This window comes from Primulina huaijiensis, chromosome 2 (assembly GCF_012295235.1).
Source record: "Primulina huaijiensis isolate GDHJ02 chromosome 2, ASM1229523v2, whole genome shotgun sequence".
NCBI lineage: Eukaryota > Viridiplantae > Streptophyta > Magnoliopsida > Lamiales > Gesneriaceae > Primulina > Primulina huaijiensis.
Window position 1 is genome coordinate 7,746,128 of NC_133307.1, and position 16,865 is coordinate 7,762,992.

General features: G+C 38.9%; 2 protein-coding genes across 2 annotated transcripts; both read right to left on the reverse strand.

The window, feature by feature from the left end:
- Nucleotides 1–232: 232 nt before the first annotated feature.
- Nucleotides 233–1,417, reverse strand: LOC140991827 (uncharacterized). Its single transcript, XM_073461992.1, has 2 exons — nucleotides 744–1,417; nucleotides 233–248 (listed from the first exon to the last, which is right to left on the reverse strand). Exons 1-2 carry the CDS (start codon nucleotides 1,415–1,417, stop codon nucleotides 233–235), a joined length of 690 nt encoding a protein of 229 aa, XP_073318093.1.
- A 3,993-nt stretch (nucleotides 1,418–5,410) lies between these two features.
- On the reverse strand, nucleotides 5,411–6,043 carry LOC140991836 (uncharacterized). The gene has a single exon (XM_073461997.1). It carries the CDS (start codon nucleotides 6,041–6,043, stop codon nucleotides 5,411–5,413), a length of 633 nt encoding a protein of 210 aa, XP_073318098.1.
- Between the last annotated feature and the right edge of the window lie 10,822 nt (nucleotides 6,044–16,865).

Consider the following 16,865-nt stretch of genomic DNA (forward strand, 5'->3'; position numbering starts at 1 on the left):
TTGTGATCATTAAATATCTGGCATTTCTTGCCGTACAAGTAATATCTCCATATTTTCAATGCAAAGACAACGACAGCTAACTCAAGATCATAAATCGAGTAGTTTTTCTCATGCTCTTTCAACTATCTGGAGGCATAAGCTATAACCCGACCGTGCTGCATCAATACTGCGCCTAAACCGAGCTTAGAAGCATCGGTGTATAACACAAAATTGCTTTGCCCTGTTGGCATGGCTAACAGCTTGCGACTCTGCAAGACATACAAAACTGTACCCAAATGCTGATTGTGCTCCTCATGGCTCTTCAAGTAGATGAGAATGTCGTCAATGAACATTATGAAGAACAGATCTAGGTAGGGCTGAAATACTCGATTCATCAAGTCCATAAAAATTTCTGGAGCATTCGTCAGTCCGAATGGCATTACTAAGAACTCGTAATGCTCATATCTGATTCTGAAGGTTGTCTTATGAACATCTGCATCTTTTACCTTCAATTGATGATACCCAGATCAGAGATCTATCTTAGAGAACACTGTAGCTCCCTGCAACTGATCGAACAAGTACTCGATCCTTGGTAGTGGGTATTTATTCTTGATCGTTACCTTGTTCAGTTCTCGGTAATCGATACACAACCTCATGCTCCCATTTTCTTCTTAACGTATAGCACGGGTGCGCCCCATGGTGAAAAACTAAGGCATATGAATTCTTTATTTAGTAGCTCCTGAATCTGCTGTTTGAGCTCAAACATCTCAGCTGGAGCTAAATGGTACGCTGTCTTAGAGATTGGCACGGTTCTTGGCACAAGATCAATGGCAAACTCCACCTCTCTCTTAGGTGGAAGGTCGATGACGTCTTCATGAAAAACATCAGGAAAATCTCTGACCACTGGTACATCAGATATCGACGGAGTGGGTGCGTCAGGTGCGAAAATAATGCTGGCCAAGAATACCTGACACCCCTTATGAATAAGTCTATGAGCCTGCATGCAAGAGATCATGCGAGGGAAACTCCTCCATCTATCCGGCTCAAAGAGAAATTGCTCAATGTCCAACGGTCTTACCAACAATGATCTTTTCTGAAAGTCAATAAGAACTATGTTCTTCCTCAGCCAGTCCATTCCCAATATAATGTCAAACTCTGGCATCGACAACACAATTAGATCGGCATACATTAGGTGGCCCTGCAGTTCAAGATCAATGTCTTTGACCACACTAGTAGCTGATAACTCTTCTCTTGATGGGATTGTCACTGAATAGTTCCCGTCGAGTCCAATAGACTTGACGTCCAGATGATTAGCGAAAGTTTCCAAAATAAAAGAGTGTGTAGCCCCGGAATCTAACAAGGCCTTCGTGGCTACTCTCTTTATGAAAATATTTCCAGGCAACAGGGTTGTGTCTAGGTTCGCCTCCTCTGCCTGCATGGCAAACACTCTACCCTGGGTCGTCTGCCTCCACTGTGGGCAGTCATTCAGCACATGATCGTTGGCCCCACACTTGAAGCATTTGCTTGATCCCCACAAACATTGTCCTGGATGCTGGCGGTTGTACTTCGGGCACACCGGCTACTCATTGGGTCTCTGGGGAGCCTTCTGCTGAGGAATAGGACCCTTTCCTTTCGGCGGTCCCTGAAATGACCCCTTTCCCTGCTGTTCCTGGAAATACCTTTTAAACTGAGGTCGCTGCTACTGATGGGGTGCCTGATAGGGCTTCTTGCCCTGCCTGTCATTCTCGATGTCCCTCTGGTCCTGTTCTGCCACCAATGCCCTAGATACAGTAACGACATAGGTAGTAGGACAAGTCACTCGAACATCACGACGCAAGATCGGCCGTAAACCGTCAATAAAATGCCTCAGCTTCTCCCAGGCATCATTCGCAATGAGGGGCACAAAGTGACACCTCCTCTCGAACTTCCTGACAAATTCTACCACGCTGTTGTCTCCTTGTCAGAGCGTCATGAACTCCCTGGTCAGCAGGAGCGTACTTCCTCAGTGAAGTACTTGGAGTAGAAAACCTCCTTGAAACTAGTCCACGTCAGTGTTTGCAAGTTCACTGACACGATGCGCTCTCCCACCACAGTAGGACAGTGGCACACCAGACCCTATCTGCGTCCTGTAGCTCCATGAACGCAAATATTACCTCGATGGACTTAATTCATCCCTCGACTACCATCAGGTCAGTAGTTCCCGATCCTTCGGATCCATTCTCCTAAACCTCATAAACTGCTTCTGGTCTGGGCCTCGCCTCTGTGTCTACTGTAGTCTGGTTCCCTGCAAACTGTGCAAAGAACTGAGTCATCCAAGCAAGCATCTGAGCCTGCATATTTGGGGGTGGACGAGGAGGAGTGGCCCTTTCCCCATCCTGAGGCTCTCTACCCTCATCGCCTGCTCCACGCACAATCCTACGTCTAGGGGGCATACTGTTCCAACATTTACCCAACACATAAACCCCACATGTAGTAATAGAATATTTATATCATAAGATGCACGTAATTTGAACTTAACACTTGTATATGCTGAAATCATGACTTGATGCATACTACTTGAAAGAATTTACAACTTTAAAACTTACAGACTTGAGGTGTGACTTCGTGAGCTTCTCGCAACTGGCAGTAGGCATAACCCTTTACAAGAACATCGCTCTGATACCAACTGTAACGTACCGTACTTTTTAAACTATTTTAAAATTTGCAGAAAAATAAAAAAATTTCTTAAATAAATAGAAATCCTTCACATTGTAATAAAGATAAACTACTAGTCCAAAATATTTGCAATAAAAAGATTACAAATATAGTTTGCAAAAAGATTGGTTCAAACAACGTAAAGCAATCTCATGAAAATCAGAGTATTTGAATCAACATACAAAAATTCTTAAAACGTAGGCGGTCCTTGGGTTTAGCCTCCTGCGCAGTCCGAGCCGACTCATTGGCCCCCACCCCTCGTCTCCTCATACTCGTCCTCACCTGTATCGATCAAGTCTAGTGAGTCTAAAGACTCAACATGTATAAATTGGAAGTAACAAGTAATACATAATAAAATCACATGCATTTTAAAGTAGAGCGTATATACTTGAAACCTGAACGTAATAACATGAACATAGACGTGCCATCATATCGTAAAACTTTTCATAAACATACTTACATCATACATACTTTAGCATACATAACCATCATCATTTTGAGTAGAGATATGTTTCAAATCAAGTGACCTGTAACATAAATGTGCTTGATCAGAAGATATGTTTTAAAGCAAGTGACCCGTAACATAAATGCGCTTGATCAAACTAAACCATAGTACTGGGCTGGCAGGGATGTCCACTACCACATACATGAGATCTCCGGTCATGCTTTACCTAGTGGATTAGTCTCTGGTCATGTTTTACCACTTTTCAATCCTGATCTAAACCCGATCATGCTTTACCGGGGTGGAGAGATTCTCGGCCACGTTCACCGACTTCCGAACCCGTTCATATTTGGTCACAAGACATTTCGCATACCTCAAAAACATAAAACATTTTATTTTTGCACGTCGAACATACTTAAAAAGCGTCGAGGTCTTCGTTGGAACGCTCTGGACATGCTGACCTAATCAAAGCAGCAAAGATTCTGGAGATCCCAACGAAGCTTGCAACCAAAACTTGAAAAAACATGAAGAACATGCACAAATTTTCACAGCTTGAGCGGGTTTACGATAAAAATCATATCTCTCTCATTTCTTATCTTAAAATTACAAATTTACTGTCAAATCAAAGATAATACAGAGTACTACAAATCATATGTTGAAAACATTTCAAGAAAATCAACTTATAAGTCACAGAATTTGAAATAACAAAGGGTGACGGATTTTGTGACACAAAAATTTCACAGTTTGTGCGATTTTACGATAAAAATCATATCTCTTTCGTTTCTTATCAAAAAAAAATTACGAATTTACTATCAAATCAAAGGTATCAAAAAGTGATACGTTTTATATGTTGAGAGTTTTTCCAGAAAATCGACCTTAAATTCACAGTATTCGAAAAGACAGCAGACTCAGTTTTTGAGATCCAAAATCGTTTCAAACATTTTTTGCTCAAATGTTTTCATAACACACGTTTTTTTTATACAATATACAACAAAATAATTACTATGACAAGATCGATGCGAAAACGAAAGAATATACATGCCTTTGATGATTATACTCACGAAACGACGACTATCGATGCGGAGAGATGCGATGGCCGATCCTAGACGAATTGCGGCACGATTTTCTTGAAGAAATGGACGTGTGCTTCAGGAATTAACAAGGGAGGGAATGAAATGGTGGTTGTTGAAAATAAAAACTTAAGAGCTCTATTCCCCTTTACCAAAAACTGAAATGGGTGTCCAAGGGACATGGGTGTGTGTGTATATTTGTGTGTGTGCATCATGTATGTGTGTGTGTGTTTAATTAGGGGTAATTATTGGCTTAATTAATAATTAAAATGTTAATCAACACTAACTTTACAAAACTTCCTTAATTAAAATAAAATACACAATTGAGCACTTTAAAAGTTTTAAGATCTTAAAATCACCTAATAAATAAATTAGGATTTAAAATGCTTAAAAACATAATAAATCATTTAATATGTCACTTTCTTGACTTAAAATAAAATAACACATTTTAAAATCACCCAAAATCATCGTCGGACTCTTTTCCTCGATCATGCATCGAATATTCGATTGAAATGTAAAACTCAAGGAAAATGTTTTAACGTGCATCAAATTATACAAATAATTTAAAATAATGCAAATTCATCAATCATGCATCGCTAAAAATCATTTTAAACTTAAATAAATGCATAGGTTTTACATATACTGATTTTGGGCTCTACATGTAACCTGCTAATCCCAAAAAATTACGGATCTCTATCACGCTCTTAGGCACTGGCCAATCTCTGACTGCCTCGACCTTACTAGGGTCGACCTCTATACCATCATGAGATACATTGTGGCCCAAGAATGCCACTCTGTCCAGCCAGAACTCACACTTACTGAACTTGTCCTACAGCCGCCTGTCCTGTAGAGTCTACAGTATTGTCCTCAGGTGCTGACTGTGCTCCTCTATGCTCTTCGAATAGATCAGGATATCGTCAATGAAAACTATGACGGAGTGATCCAAGTATGGCTGAAACACGCGATTCATGAGATCCATGATGATCGCTGGCGCGTTCGTCAGGCCGAAGGGCATCACCATAAACTCATAGTTCTCGTAACGAGTTCGAAAGGCTGTCTTATGTACATCAGACTCCCTCACTTTCAGCTGGTGGTATCCGGATCGAAGGTCTATCTTCGAGAACACCGATGCTCCCTGAAGCTGATCAAACAAATCCTCGATCCTCTGCAGCGGGTGCTTATTCTTGACTGTGACTCTGTTCAGCTCTCTGTAGTCAATACACAGTCACATGCTGCCATCTTTCTTCTTGACAAACAGAACTGGAGCACCCCAAGGAAAAAAGCTAGGGCAGATGAAACCCTTATCTAGTAGATCCTGAATCTGATCTTTGAGCTCCTTCATCTCTGCAGGCGCTAACTGACATGCTTTAGATATCGGTACTATGCCTGGAATAAGCTCAATCGAAAATTCCACCTCTCTGTCTGGTGGGATGGCTGAAACATCGACAGGGAAAACACCGAAGAACTCCCTGACCACATCAACGTCCTCTATCCTCTGCTCGACTAGCTCAAACACTGACACGATCCTGGCCAAAAACGCCTGGCAGCTTCTCCTCATAATCTTCCTCGCACACAAGCAGGAACTGACGTGCGGCATCTGCTGATGTCTAGCTGCCTCAAAAACAAACGGCTTTAAACTGGGCAGTCTGACAGACACTGACCTCTGTCGAAAATCTATGACTGCACCATGAGAAAATAGCCAGTCCATCCCCAAGATGATTTCGAACTCCGGTAATTGTAGCACTATCAAATCTGCGTGCACCGTATACTTCTGTAACCGAAGATCCAATCTCTTCACTATATGAGAAGTGAACATCTGATCTCCGGATGGGATCGATACTCTAAACCCTAAATCCATCGCTACTGGTATGATTCCTAGTCGCTTGATGAATGATTCAGATATAAACGAATGTGTAGCCCATAAATCTAGAAATACATGCGTGGCTACACCTGAAATATATATCCTCTCTACGACAAAGCATACCATCAAATCTAATAGTGTTGAACTTAAGGAATTTTCTATCGGCAATTAACCCAAAATCTTCAAAAAATCACTAACCTAACCCAAACATCGTTCCCAAAAATTTGAAATTAATCCTTAGAAAGATCAAAAATTTCAAATTAACCCCTCAAAGTTCGAAAATTGCAACTTGACCCCATAAAATAATTGGTTGATAAAATTGGTTCCCAATCAAACAATTACATTCTTAGGCCCAACTAGGTATATCATGCATCTTAATTCCTCTTAAGTTATCAATCCCAATAAATAAATCTTCAAGCAAGCATTAAATCCATGCAATCGTGCGACAATTAAAATTTTAAACAAAAAGGTTACAAGTAATCAGTGTCGAGTCTAGCTCTGCCTCGGCCTCCTCGGCATGCATCACATAAGCTTGGCCAGTAGTGGGGCCTTGGCTCCTAGGGTAATCCGCTGCTATATGGCCCTTCTGTCCACAAACGAAGCATTTAAAGGTCCCCCACATGCACTTGCCAAAATGGAACCTGCTGCACTGCGGGCATGGCTGCCTGTCATCTGGCTTAGGCACCCCTGGCGCCTGAGGAGGTCACTGCTGCTGCTGCTGTGGCCTCCTAAACTGCCCTTGGGGCTTCTGCTGCCCCTTCTATCTCAGCAGCCTAGTAAACTGCTTTTTCTGAGGCTGGGAACTGGACTGAGTCTGATGTCGCTTTCTCTGCATCTCATAGTCTATGTCCCGCAGAGCCTGCTCCACCTGAAAATTGCAGGCGGTGGCCTCATCATAACCTGCCAGCCTTATCAGCATGACGTCCCGACGAAGGGTGGGTCTCAGTCCATCTAAGAAATGCCTCAACTTCTGGGCGGCATCTCCCGCTATCATGAGCACAAAATGGCAGCTCCTGTCAAACTTGCGGATGAAATCCGCCACAGATAAGTCCCCCTGTCGGAGACTCATGAACTCCCTCATCAGGCGGCCCCTGACGTCAGCTGGTAAATACTTCCCGAAGAACATCTCTTTAAATCTGGCCCAAGTGAGAGTAGCCACATCCACGACATGTGCAGCTTCCTCCCACCAAAGGGACGCGTCATCCCTCAGCATATAAATGGCGCCCCTGGCCTGGTCGTCATCTGTAACGTACTGTACTTTTAAACTACTTAAAATTTACGGAAAAATTAAAAATTATCTTAAATACAAATAACTTTCAAAGTGTGATCACAATTAAATTGCTCATCCAAAAGTATTTGCGATACAAGAGCTCCCAAATAAAGTTTGTTAAAGAAAATACTTGTTTAAACATCGTAAGCCAAAACGTGAAATCAGAGTATTAAAATTTTCATGCTTAAGAACTTAAAAACATAAAACATGGGCGGTCCTCGGGTCTAGCCTCCTGCTCAATCCGAGCCTGCTCTTTGGTCCCCACCCCTCGTCTCCTCAAAGTCATCCCCACCTGCATCGATCAAGTCTAATGAGAATAAAGACTCAACACGTATAAACTGGAAGGTAGCAAGTACTACGTAATACAACCACATGCATCTTCAAAATAAGATGTGCATACTAGAAACATGAACTTGAACTTGACAACATGAGCGTACTTAGAACTTGAAAATAATAACATAACATAGACGTGCCATGATCATAAAACTTTCGTAAACATACTTGGATCTTACATACTTGGGCATACATAACATAATTTTGCGTAGAGGCATGTTTCAAAACGTGTGACCCATACATAAAATTGTCTGATCAGACTAAATCACAATACTGGGCTGACAGGAAAGATCCACTGCCACATACATGAGATCTCCGTTCATAATTTAACGGGTGGATTGGACCCTGATCATGCTTTACCACTTTCCAATCTTGATCTAAACACGGTCATGCTTTACCAGGGTGGAGAGGTCCTCGGTCACGTTCACCGACTTCCAAACCCATTCATAGTTGGAGAGGTCCCCAAGCACATTCTCCGTCTTCCAAACACGTTCATAATTTGGTCACAAGACATTTAGCATACCTCAAAAACTTAAAAGTATTTTCTTTTACATGTCAAACATACTTACTTAGCATTGAGGGATTCGTTGGATCTCGCTTGGGGCCGCTGCTGCAACATACTAGCTTGAGTTTTAAATACTTAACTTGCATAACTTAGATGTAGGTATTTGTGCTCACCACCGAATCAAATCAAATGCTTATGACGTTCTAGATTACTCGGGACTTGACCTCGTTTAATCATCGTACTAAACTATGACACACAACCCCAAAATAATCAATATATTTTTCCCAAAAATTGGAGTACACGGCCCCCGTGCACCCCTCCGGGTCCGGGTCCGTGTAGGTACTGCATAATTACACTCGAACAGACGTGAGGAAACGGACCCCGTGCTTGGGTCCGTCTAAGGGTCCGTGTAGGCTCTATAAAATGTGTGTGAAGAAAAGGGAAGGTACGGACCTCGTGCCTAGGTCCGTGTAGGGGTCCGTGTAGACACTGATTTTTGACACTTCGGAAGGAACAAGGGCACGGACCCCGTGCCAAGGTCCGTGTGGGGGTCCGTGTACCTGTGGGAGAAGAAAACAAACGAAATTTATGTACATGTGCTACTTAACATTCTAAATTCGATTGTACGGGCTATGAACCGGCACCCCGAGACCCATCCTAGGATGCAACTACATTGACACCACCGGTACAAAGATCTCGAAGCACCGAAATCCAACCTATGCCACAATACAACTCAAAAACACGAAAATTGAAACCAAATCGTTTCCTACGACTTCTAATGAATTAGATTGCCTATCGACATTAACCGGCATACCAAATACCAACCCAACATCATACTAAGCATACCTAAATGCAGCAACGATCACCTGTCGATCACCAACGAAGCCTTCAACAATAAACTTCAAGAACGCATCAACAACATAGTTTTCCAGAAAACGCAGTTTGAGCAGTCTCACGAAACGATCATAACTCACTCAATTTTCGTCCAAATATTTTGAATTTTATATCAAATCGAAGGTATCAAAAAGTTATACGTTTCATATGTTAAAAGTTTTCCCAAATTCTCAACCTAAAAATCGCAGTTTTCAAAAAAGACAGCAAATTCGAGCTTTAGTTCTAAGAATTTCTTCAAAACACATCCAATAAATTTTTCTGCTCAAACTACTACTTAACATTCACATGTTTTCACACAAAACACATTAATTTAATACTATGACAAGATCGACGCAGGAAAAACAGAATATACGTGCCTTTGATGTGAAAAACTCACGATACGGCGATACCGAAGCGGAGACGGTGCGAAGCTTGGTCCGGGACGATCGTGGAACGATATTCTTGCAATAAAAATCACCGAAACTTGCTGGAAAAATCGAAGGGAAGGGGCGGCTGCTTTTCTCTCAAGAACCCTAGGTTTTTGACTCTCAAAAATCTGAAAAATAAAGTGTGTATGTGTGTGTTGTGTGTTTTACGTGTGAGTGTGTGTGTAGGGGTGTGTGCGTGTGTTTTAGAGTAATTTAGGGAATTGATTCGCTTAATTAAAAATTAACCTCTAAATAACAGTTAATCAAAACACTAACTTAACAATTCCATTAATTGAAATAAAATACACACTAATTTTATAAAATTCACCTCTCTAACAAAAAAGTGCACAAAGCCAACTTTAAGAGTTTTAAAATTCTAAACTCACTAAATATATAATCTAGGCTTTAAAATGCTGAAACTTATTAAATTAATTAATATGCCCCAACCTTAACTTAAAAATAAAATACCACATTTAAAAATTGCCAAAATCTTCATCGGTCACCTCCCCTCGATCCCGCATCGAATACTCGCCTGAAACATGAAAATCGAGAAAATATTTTAATTGTGCATCACATAAACATAAATAATTAAAAATAATGCAATTTGAATAAATAATGTATCATTAAAATAACTTTTAAATATAAATAAACGCTTTAACCATTAAATAAATGCATGGAATTTACGTGCACTGATTTTGGGCTCTACATCATCCCTCATCTGAAGGTACTCAAAATGCAACTCTAGAGACCTAATCCATCCCTCTGCCACGAATGGATCGGTGGTACCCCCAAACTCCTTCGAGTAAAGCTGACGGAACTGCTCATACACATCGGTCTGTTGTCGGGGTGCCTGCTGGCCTAGTTGGGCCTGCTTCATGAGCCTCGCTATGCCCTCAAGTACTCGGGTAGCTGGGTCCCATGGCGGTGGTGGTGGAGGTCCCAGACACAACCCTCGAGTACTCGGGTAGCTGGGAGCACATCTGGGACGCATATCTGAATACAGTCCAATTTATAAACGTAACACATCATGTAATTAATCTAATTTTAAAACAGTAATTCCTTAAATCGTAAAAGCAGTTAAACATGTACAGTAAATCATCGTAAAGCGTAAATCATGTTAGCATGCAGGTGATAACAGTAAATCATTTCAAACATTTAAAGCATAAAAGCTTACAGACTTTAGGCTTGAAGACTTAGCGGTAGAAGCTGGCGGTGACACAACCCTATACAGGACCCTTGCTCTGATACCAACTGTAACATCTACTGATTTAAAAGTGCTGAATTATTATTATTATTTTTTTAAAAAACTCGCATTTTCGAAATAACATTTAAAAATGATCTTAAATATTTGACAGTAAAAATAGTGCAGTTTAAAATAACCAAACTCATCCAAAATCATACGTAAACATAAACAAAATAAAATCTTAAAATCATCAACGTATAAAAATCTTCAGATCCTCTCATATCTCATAAATCATAATGCGGAAAACATGCGGTCCGCGGGTCGTGTCACCCCACCAGGTCTGTCTACTCAGAGTTCGGCACCTCCAGTCCCCTCAGCATTAAGCTCACCTGCATCACACACGCCTAGTAAGTCTAAAGACTCAACACACCTGTACCAAGAATAACAAGTGTATATACATAGCACACAACAGTGAAAAGTACCATAACCAACAAATATTTCGTGAACTTAAAGCATGAGCATAAACATGTCGTATAAAATCGTAACGTGTCAAAGCATGTATCATCATGTCATCATATACGTATACATTTTCTTTAATTGAATTCAGTTCATTAGTTGTGACTTTCGTATCACCTCTATCGTATCAGTTCTATGCGATGGATCCATTTACGTATAACCGTGGTACCCGACGGTAAGATATCAGCGACAGCATTACCCATCCACTGAGCCTTGGCCTCATCATATCATATGTCATCGTATACATATACATCATCAGTCACAACTAATTCACATCCTTCAAAAACATCATTATATTCACCACTTAATAAAAACATACATACACGTAACTTTTTCTTAAAACCAAGCATGCACCGTATTTATCATAATTTCATAAAAATCATATACATGATGCATAAACATTTTAAACATGATAAAAATATGCTCAGGGAGCTGCCAGGACAAAAATCTCACCCCGGGTGCAAAATGATCATTTTGCCCCTGAAAAGCCAAAATGACCGTTTAACCCCTGGACCTCTAAAGATTGACCCGAAGCTTACCAAAATCCTCAAAACATTCCAAAACATCTTTAAAATTATTTCTTAAACGTAAACTCGAGCCCATTACAAAACTTAATCGATTCGTTTTAAAACTTGGACCGGGGTCCCGGTTTTAACCCGAATCGACTCGAAACTTAACCAAATTTTCCCAACTCTTTACCACATCTTATAAACATCTAAAAGGCCCTAAATTCATCAAGACTAAGCCCCTAAACCCCTCGGCCAAGACCTGCAAGCTGCTGGAAAAATTCCTAACCCACCTATTTGAACCCTTTGTGTATTACCTATCCAAGTTTTCTTCCCTAACTCCAAAACCAAGCGGATCATCCAAGACTCGACCTTCCCTAGACCATCCTAGGACTCCTCTGGACCCAAATAAACCACGGCTACACCGCCACGCAATAAGCACAGCTCGCACGATCGAAGATCACCTCAAACGCCCATCGCGACCAACTTCCTACCCCAAGATCGATCGACTTCGTGGCTTGTCCCAGCAATGGCCGAACTTTCCTAGGCCATGGTTCAGACCCACCAGGGTCTAGTCCATGGCTCGTTTTGGCCCTTGCACCGCTGGTCACTGCCACTCCATAGATCTACCCACCTACGAGCCCAAAACTTCAAGAAACTCGTCCGACTCTTTCTCAACTAGACAAGGCCTCATTTCCAGCTTACTAACCCTTTCTTTCTTGGTGATAACAGACCCTCAACACACCATACAACAGCCTCCTTGCAACAATCAGAAGAAAACCGTGAGTGGAATAAAAAGAAATGCATAAACTTGAAGCAAAACAAACAACTTCCATGTATAATGCTGGACGAAAGTTTCGCATACAATCAAACACACAACAGCATGTATACGCAAGAAGATCGAAGAACGAGTGCCGGGGAAGCGCCGGAGAAATTTTTCTTGCAAGGGAAGGGCTTGGCCGAAGCTTTGCTTGGGTTTTGGCTGCTGAAACCGAGGGATAATGGTGATTGGGGGAGGGTGTCGGCTGGTGAATAGTAATATTAGGTTTAGGGTGTGTTTTAGGATTAAATAAACTAGTATAATAAACAATAATGGGCCATTAACTATTAATTAAAGTTTAAAAGAGTTTTGAGCCCACTAAGCTCAAAAATAGTCTCATCATGCCCAAACACACACCCGGAAAATTTTCGTTTTGCAAAGATTTTGAAAATAATATCTGAACCCTCAAAAAGTCTCCCGTATCAATAAAATTTGCGTACCGCTGAAAAATATGCTCTGGCGGGTAAAAATACTCAATAAAGCTCATTTCTTGAAAAATACATTTAAAACATCTTATATTAATTAATAAAATTAATCTTGTAATAAAAATAATTTTTCCTAATAATTCTCCGGTCTCCGTTCCTCGTTCGAGCACATAATGCAACTTAAAAATCATAGTGCATGAACTTTTAAAATTTCGTGAAATAAATCCTATCATGCAATAATTATGCATAATAAAATAAAACCTTAGATTGCATGCATTCAGGTTACGTGAATTAAATTCCTGGACCTTACACACACATTGGGCTTGCTCTCGTTTTAGATAATTTCTTCATCTAGGTTTTCTATGCTTTGAATCCCCTTCCAAAGCTTGTATTTGATCTTCAAGATGGTGTATTTACTGGATCCAAGAATAATATATATGTTAGACACAAGAATATAACCATTGAAAAAGTTTATGTATTGTTTCTGATATTAAAACGGTCATTTCCGCCTTGCTGGCCACTTTTCCCGAGCCTAACTGATTTTGAAGTTTTTGTTCAGTTTGGCTCTTCAGCTAGACTGATCATTCAGTTTGGCTTCTCTGCTTAGACTGGTCCATTTAGTTTGGCTCATCTGCTAAATTCAACCAAACTGATGAGGTCTGCTAATTCTGCATCATACACTCTGATTTAGACTTTGACTTATGAATATTATTTGTAGATCATCATCTTAGCTTAGTAAGCATACTGAATCATTTCATTTGGATAACTCAGCTGATTAGGCTGACAAAAATACTGCAACTGCTCATACCCAACTGATTGGTGCTTTCACGCAATCAATTTGGTCTTGAAAACATTATTTTGTCTAGATAGCATCCTATTTAGTCCAATTGATGTGAAATATGACTTGTCTCAAATTGAGTTTTCTGTTCAATCTTTCTAGCGACTGGTCATTTTCATCATCGAGTTGGGAGATATCATTGAAACACTATAGCTCGCGAGATTTTCAGTTTGACTAGATTCGAGTTTCAGCTTTCATATTGAATTAACAACTTCACACTTGAGTAAATATGTTAAAAACACAATAAAAACTTTATTACTATCAAAATCAAGATTGTTAAAGTTTCTAAACCCAACAAAAGTATCTGAATTTTCTCTTAGAAAACTTACTCATATAAAACGTGAAAATCATCAACATAAAAAATGAATACTTTTTACCTCTCAAGCTTTCTACTTTCATTGGACCCATAAGATCCATGTGTGAAAGTTCAAGGCACCGTGTTGTCCCAAAGTTTTGTAACATTTGGTGCTGGAATGCTCCACAAACATAAGGTATTCCAGAGGTTAAATTAGGCATACCTCAAACGTCATCATATTTTCTTAGAGTCTTCAATGCCTTCAAGTTTTCATGGCCCACATTTTGATGTCACAAATATAGTTCATTTACCGTCATAATGTCGTAAGCATGTTCTTGAGTTCTACAACAATCTCTCACTCGGTGTAGGTTATGAAAGGTCAGGCAAGTTTGGGAAAGTTTTTGTTCGCGATAGAGTCAATGGTTCAGTCTCGTAATCATTAACAACCTCTACCATACTCCTGCTGATGCAGAAGAAGGCTTCCAACCGAACATTCATGAGGTTACTTCAGTATTAATTGGAGTTTTGATCACTCAATTTCTAGCATATCCAAGCCGTCTTTCTGTAGTGAATTTAACGTATTTTTACTCTGTTCTCCACAAAATTGGTATACATAATTGGACTCCTTAGTGATGAAGATACCACAAGACTTAGTTCTATTTTGTTCTATTTTTCATTGATACTCAAGGTTCCTATAATTTTGGTAAATTGGTTTTCACAATACAGTTCTTCAATTTGCTGAGAGAGGATTCAAATCATCAAAACTACATTTTTTTATCACTGATTTATGGGATCCTTGATTCTTAATGATTCATTAGAGACATTGATGAGCAGCTGGCTGGTGTAAGTGATATGCTGAATATTTCCCCTACCTTGTTCAAGGGTAATCAGAAGACAGACCTACCCTAGTCTGAATCGAGTGTTGCTCCAGATGCTGGCAACACGGTCTCAGCGCATGCCTTCATAATAATCACCCCAGCACTTGTCCAGGACCAAATTGACTTTTTCCTCAAACAAATTGTTCAGGCCAAAGAATTTATCATTCACTATGAAGATGAAGTGACTCATTACAAATTTTTATTGGACGTGATTATCCATTATGAACAAAAAAAAGGGATGATACAAATTGTAGTGGTGCACAAACTTTGGAAAGAGCTGGACCATCAAGAACAAAGGACGGTGATACCATTGAACAAGAATCTGCACTGGAAAATGCTAACACTAATAGTGAACTGTGATCTTATTTTTTATCTTGCTTTGAGTTTGTTTAGTCTTAAGCTCTTTTTGTGTTTCTTGAGCTCATCAATTCGTTAGTTGTTTTTTATTATTGCTCTCATGGCACTTGAAGGGTGGTTGTATGATGTAAAAATATTGTGAAATAAAGTGACCGTGTGTTTTAGAGTTAAGTGTTGTGTGTGGTATTTTAACAACTAACACAACATGCATCGGAATATTTCAACACACAAAACTTTACGTAAATAACACATGACACAAAGAATTATGCACAAGTGTTCAGTTGTGCGGTACCTTAGGGCAAAAGATTCACTAGAAAAACCTGTCAATTAACAAAACTAGTATTAGTGAATAGAGAAAAACTAACTCCCTTAACAAAGTAAGGGAGCAAAGTGCATTCAGGGCACTTATCAAACTAAATAACCAAAACTACAGATGTTGCATTTGTGAAGCTGAAAATATTCTTTGATAAATAACACTCTAACTAATAGAGTGATTAGATGTTGTGCATGAATGTTGTCAACATCCACGACAGCACTTCAATACGTCTTGATTTGAGTACTTGATATATTCAATTTATTGTAGAACACGTAAGGAAACTTGTTGAACAACACATAAAAACACTTGTTGAACACATGATTTCAACAGAAATATACATAGAAATCATAATATTTTTTTATCAAATCAATGACGATTCAAAAAATGAATCATACCTCTGACATTTGAGGAACCCTTGATTTTCCTTTTGAGAGGAGAAAAGTGTCCTCTTTTGAGTAAGTAAGAGAAATATATGGGGTGAGAATGATATTTTATTCAATTAAAAGTCTACCCAAATCTCTAGGGTGAGTAGAAGACAATTTCTTAGTTTTTACAATTGTACCTAGTGTTTTAAATTTTGTATGTAAAGAAATACATTAGACTTATCGGAAATCTAGGGAAATATTGGATACCTATAGATTTTTTTAGATTTTTAAAAAGTCAAATTTGAATATTACTAAATTTTCTAAGACTATAGAAAAATCTAATTTAAATATCATTAAATTTTTATAGAGTTTATATAAGTCTATGTTCAATATTTATAAAATTTTAAATCTATAAAATTTAATGAAAGTAATTAAATTTTCAAAATTGAATACACCTTGTTAGAATTGTCATCATAAATATATATGATTTAGAAAGAAAAAATTGTCATCATAAATATATATGATTTAGAAAGAAAAAACTCTATAATTTAATGAATATAATATCATCAAGAGAAAAAAAAATAATTAAAAAACAAATTAATTTTTTTTTCAAACTTATTGTACCAAACTTAATAATTAAAAAACAAATTAAATTTTTTTTCAAACTTATTGTACCAAACTTCGCCGCAAAATTACATTCCAACTCTCAAATCTACAATTCCACCATACACCGCCGTCAATGTATACCCGATAGATATTTTACATTTTAGATTATAAATCAAATTAAAATATTTGCTTTAAATAAGCTAATCGAACTTAGTTTATTATAAATCAAATTAAAATATTTGCTTTAAATAAGCTAATCGAACTTAGTTTATTATATATATATATATATGTATGTATGTATATAT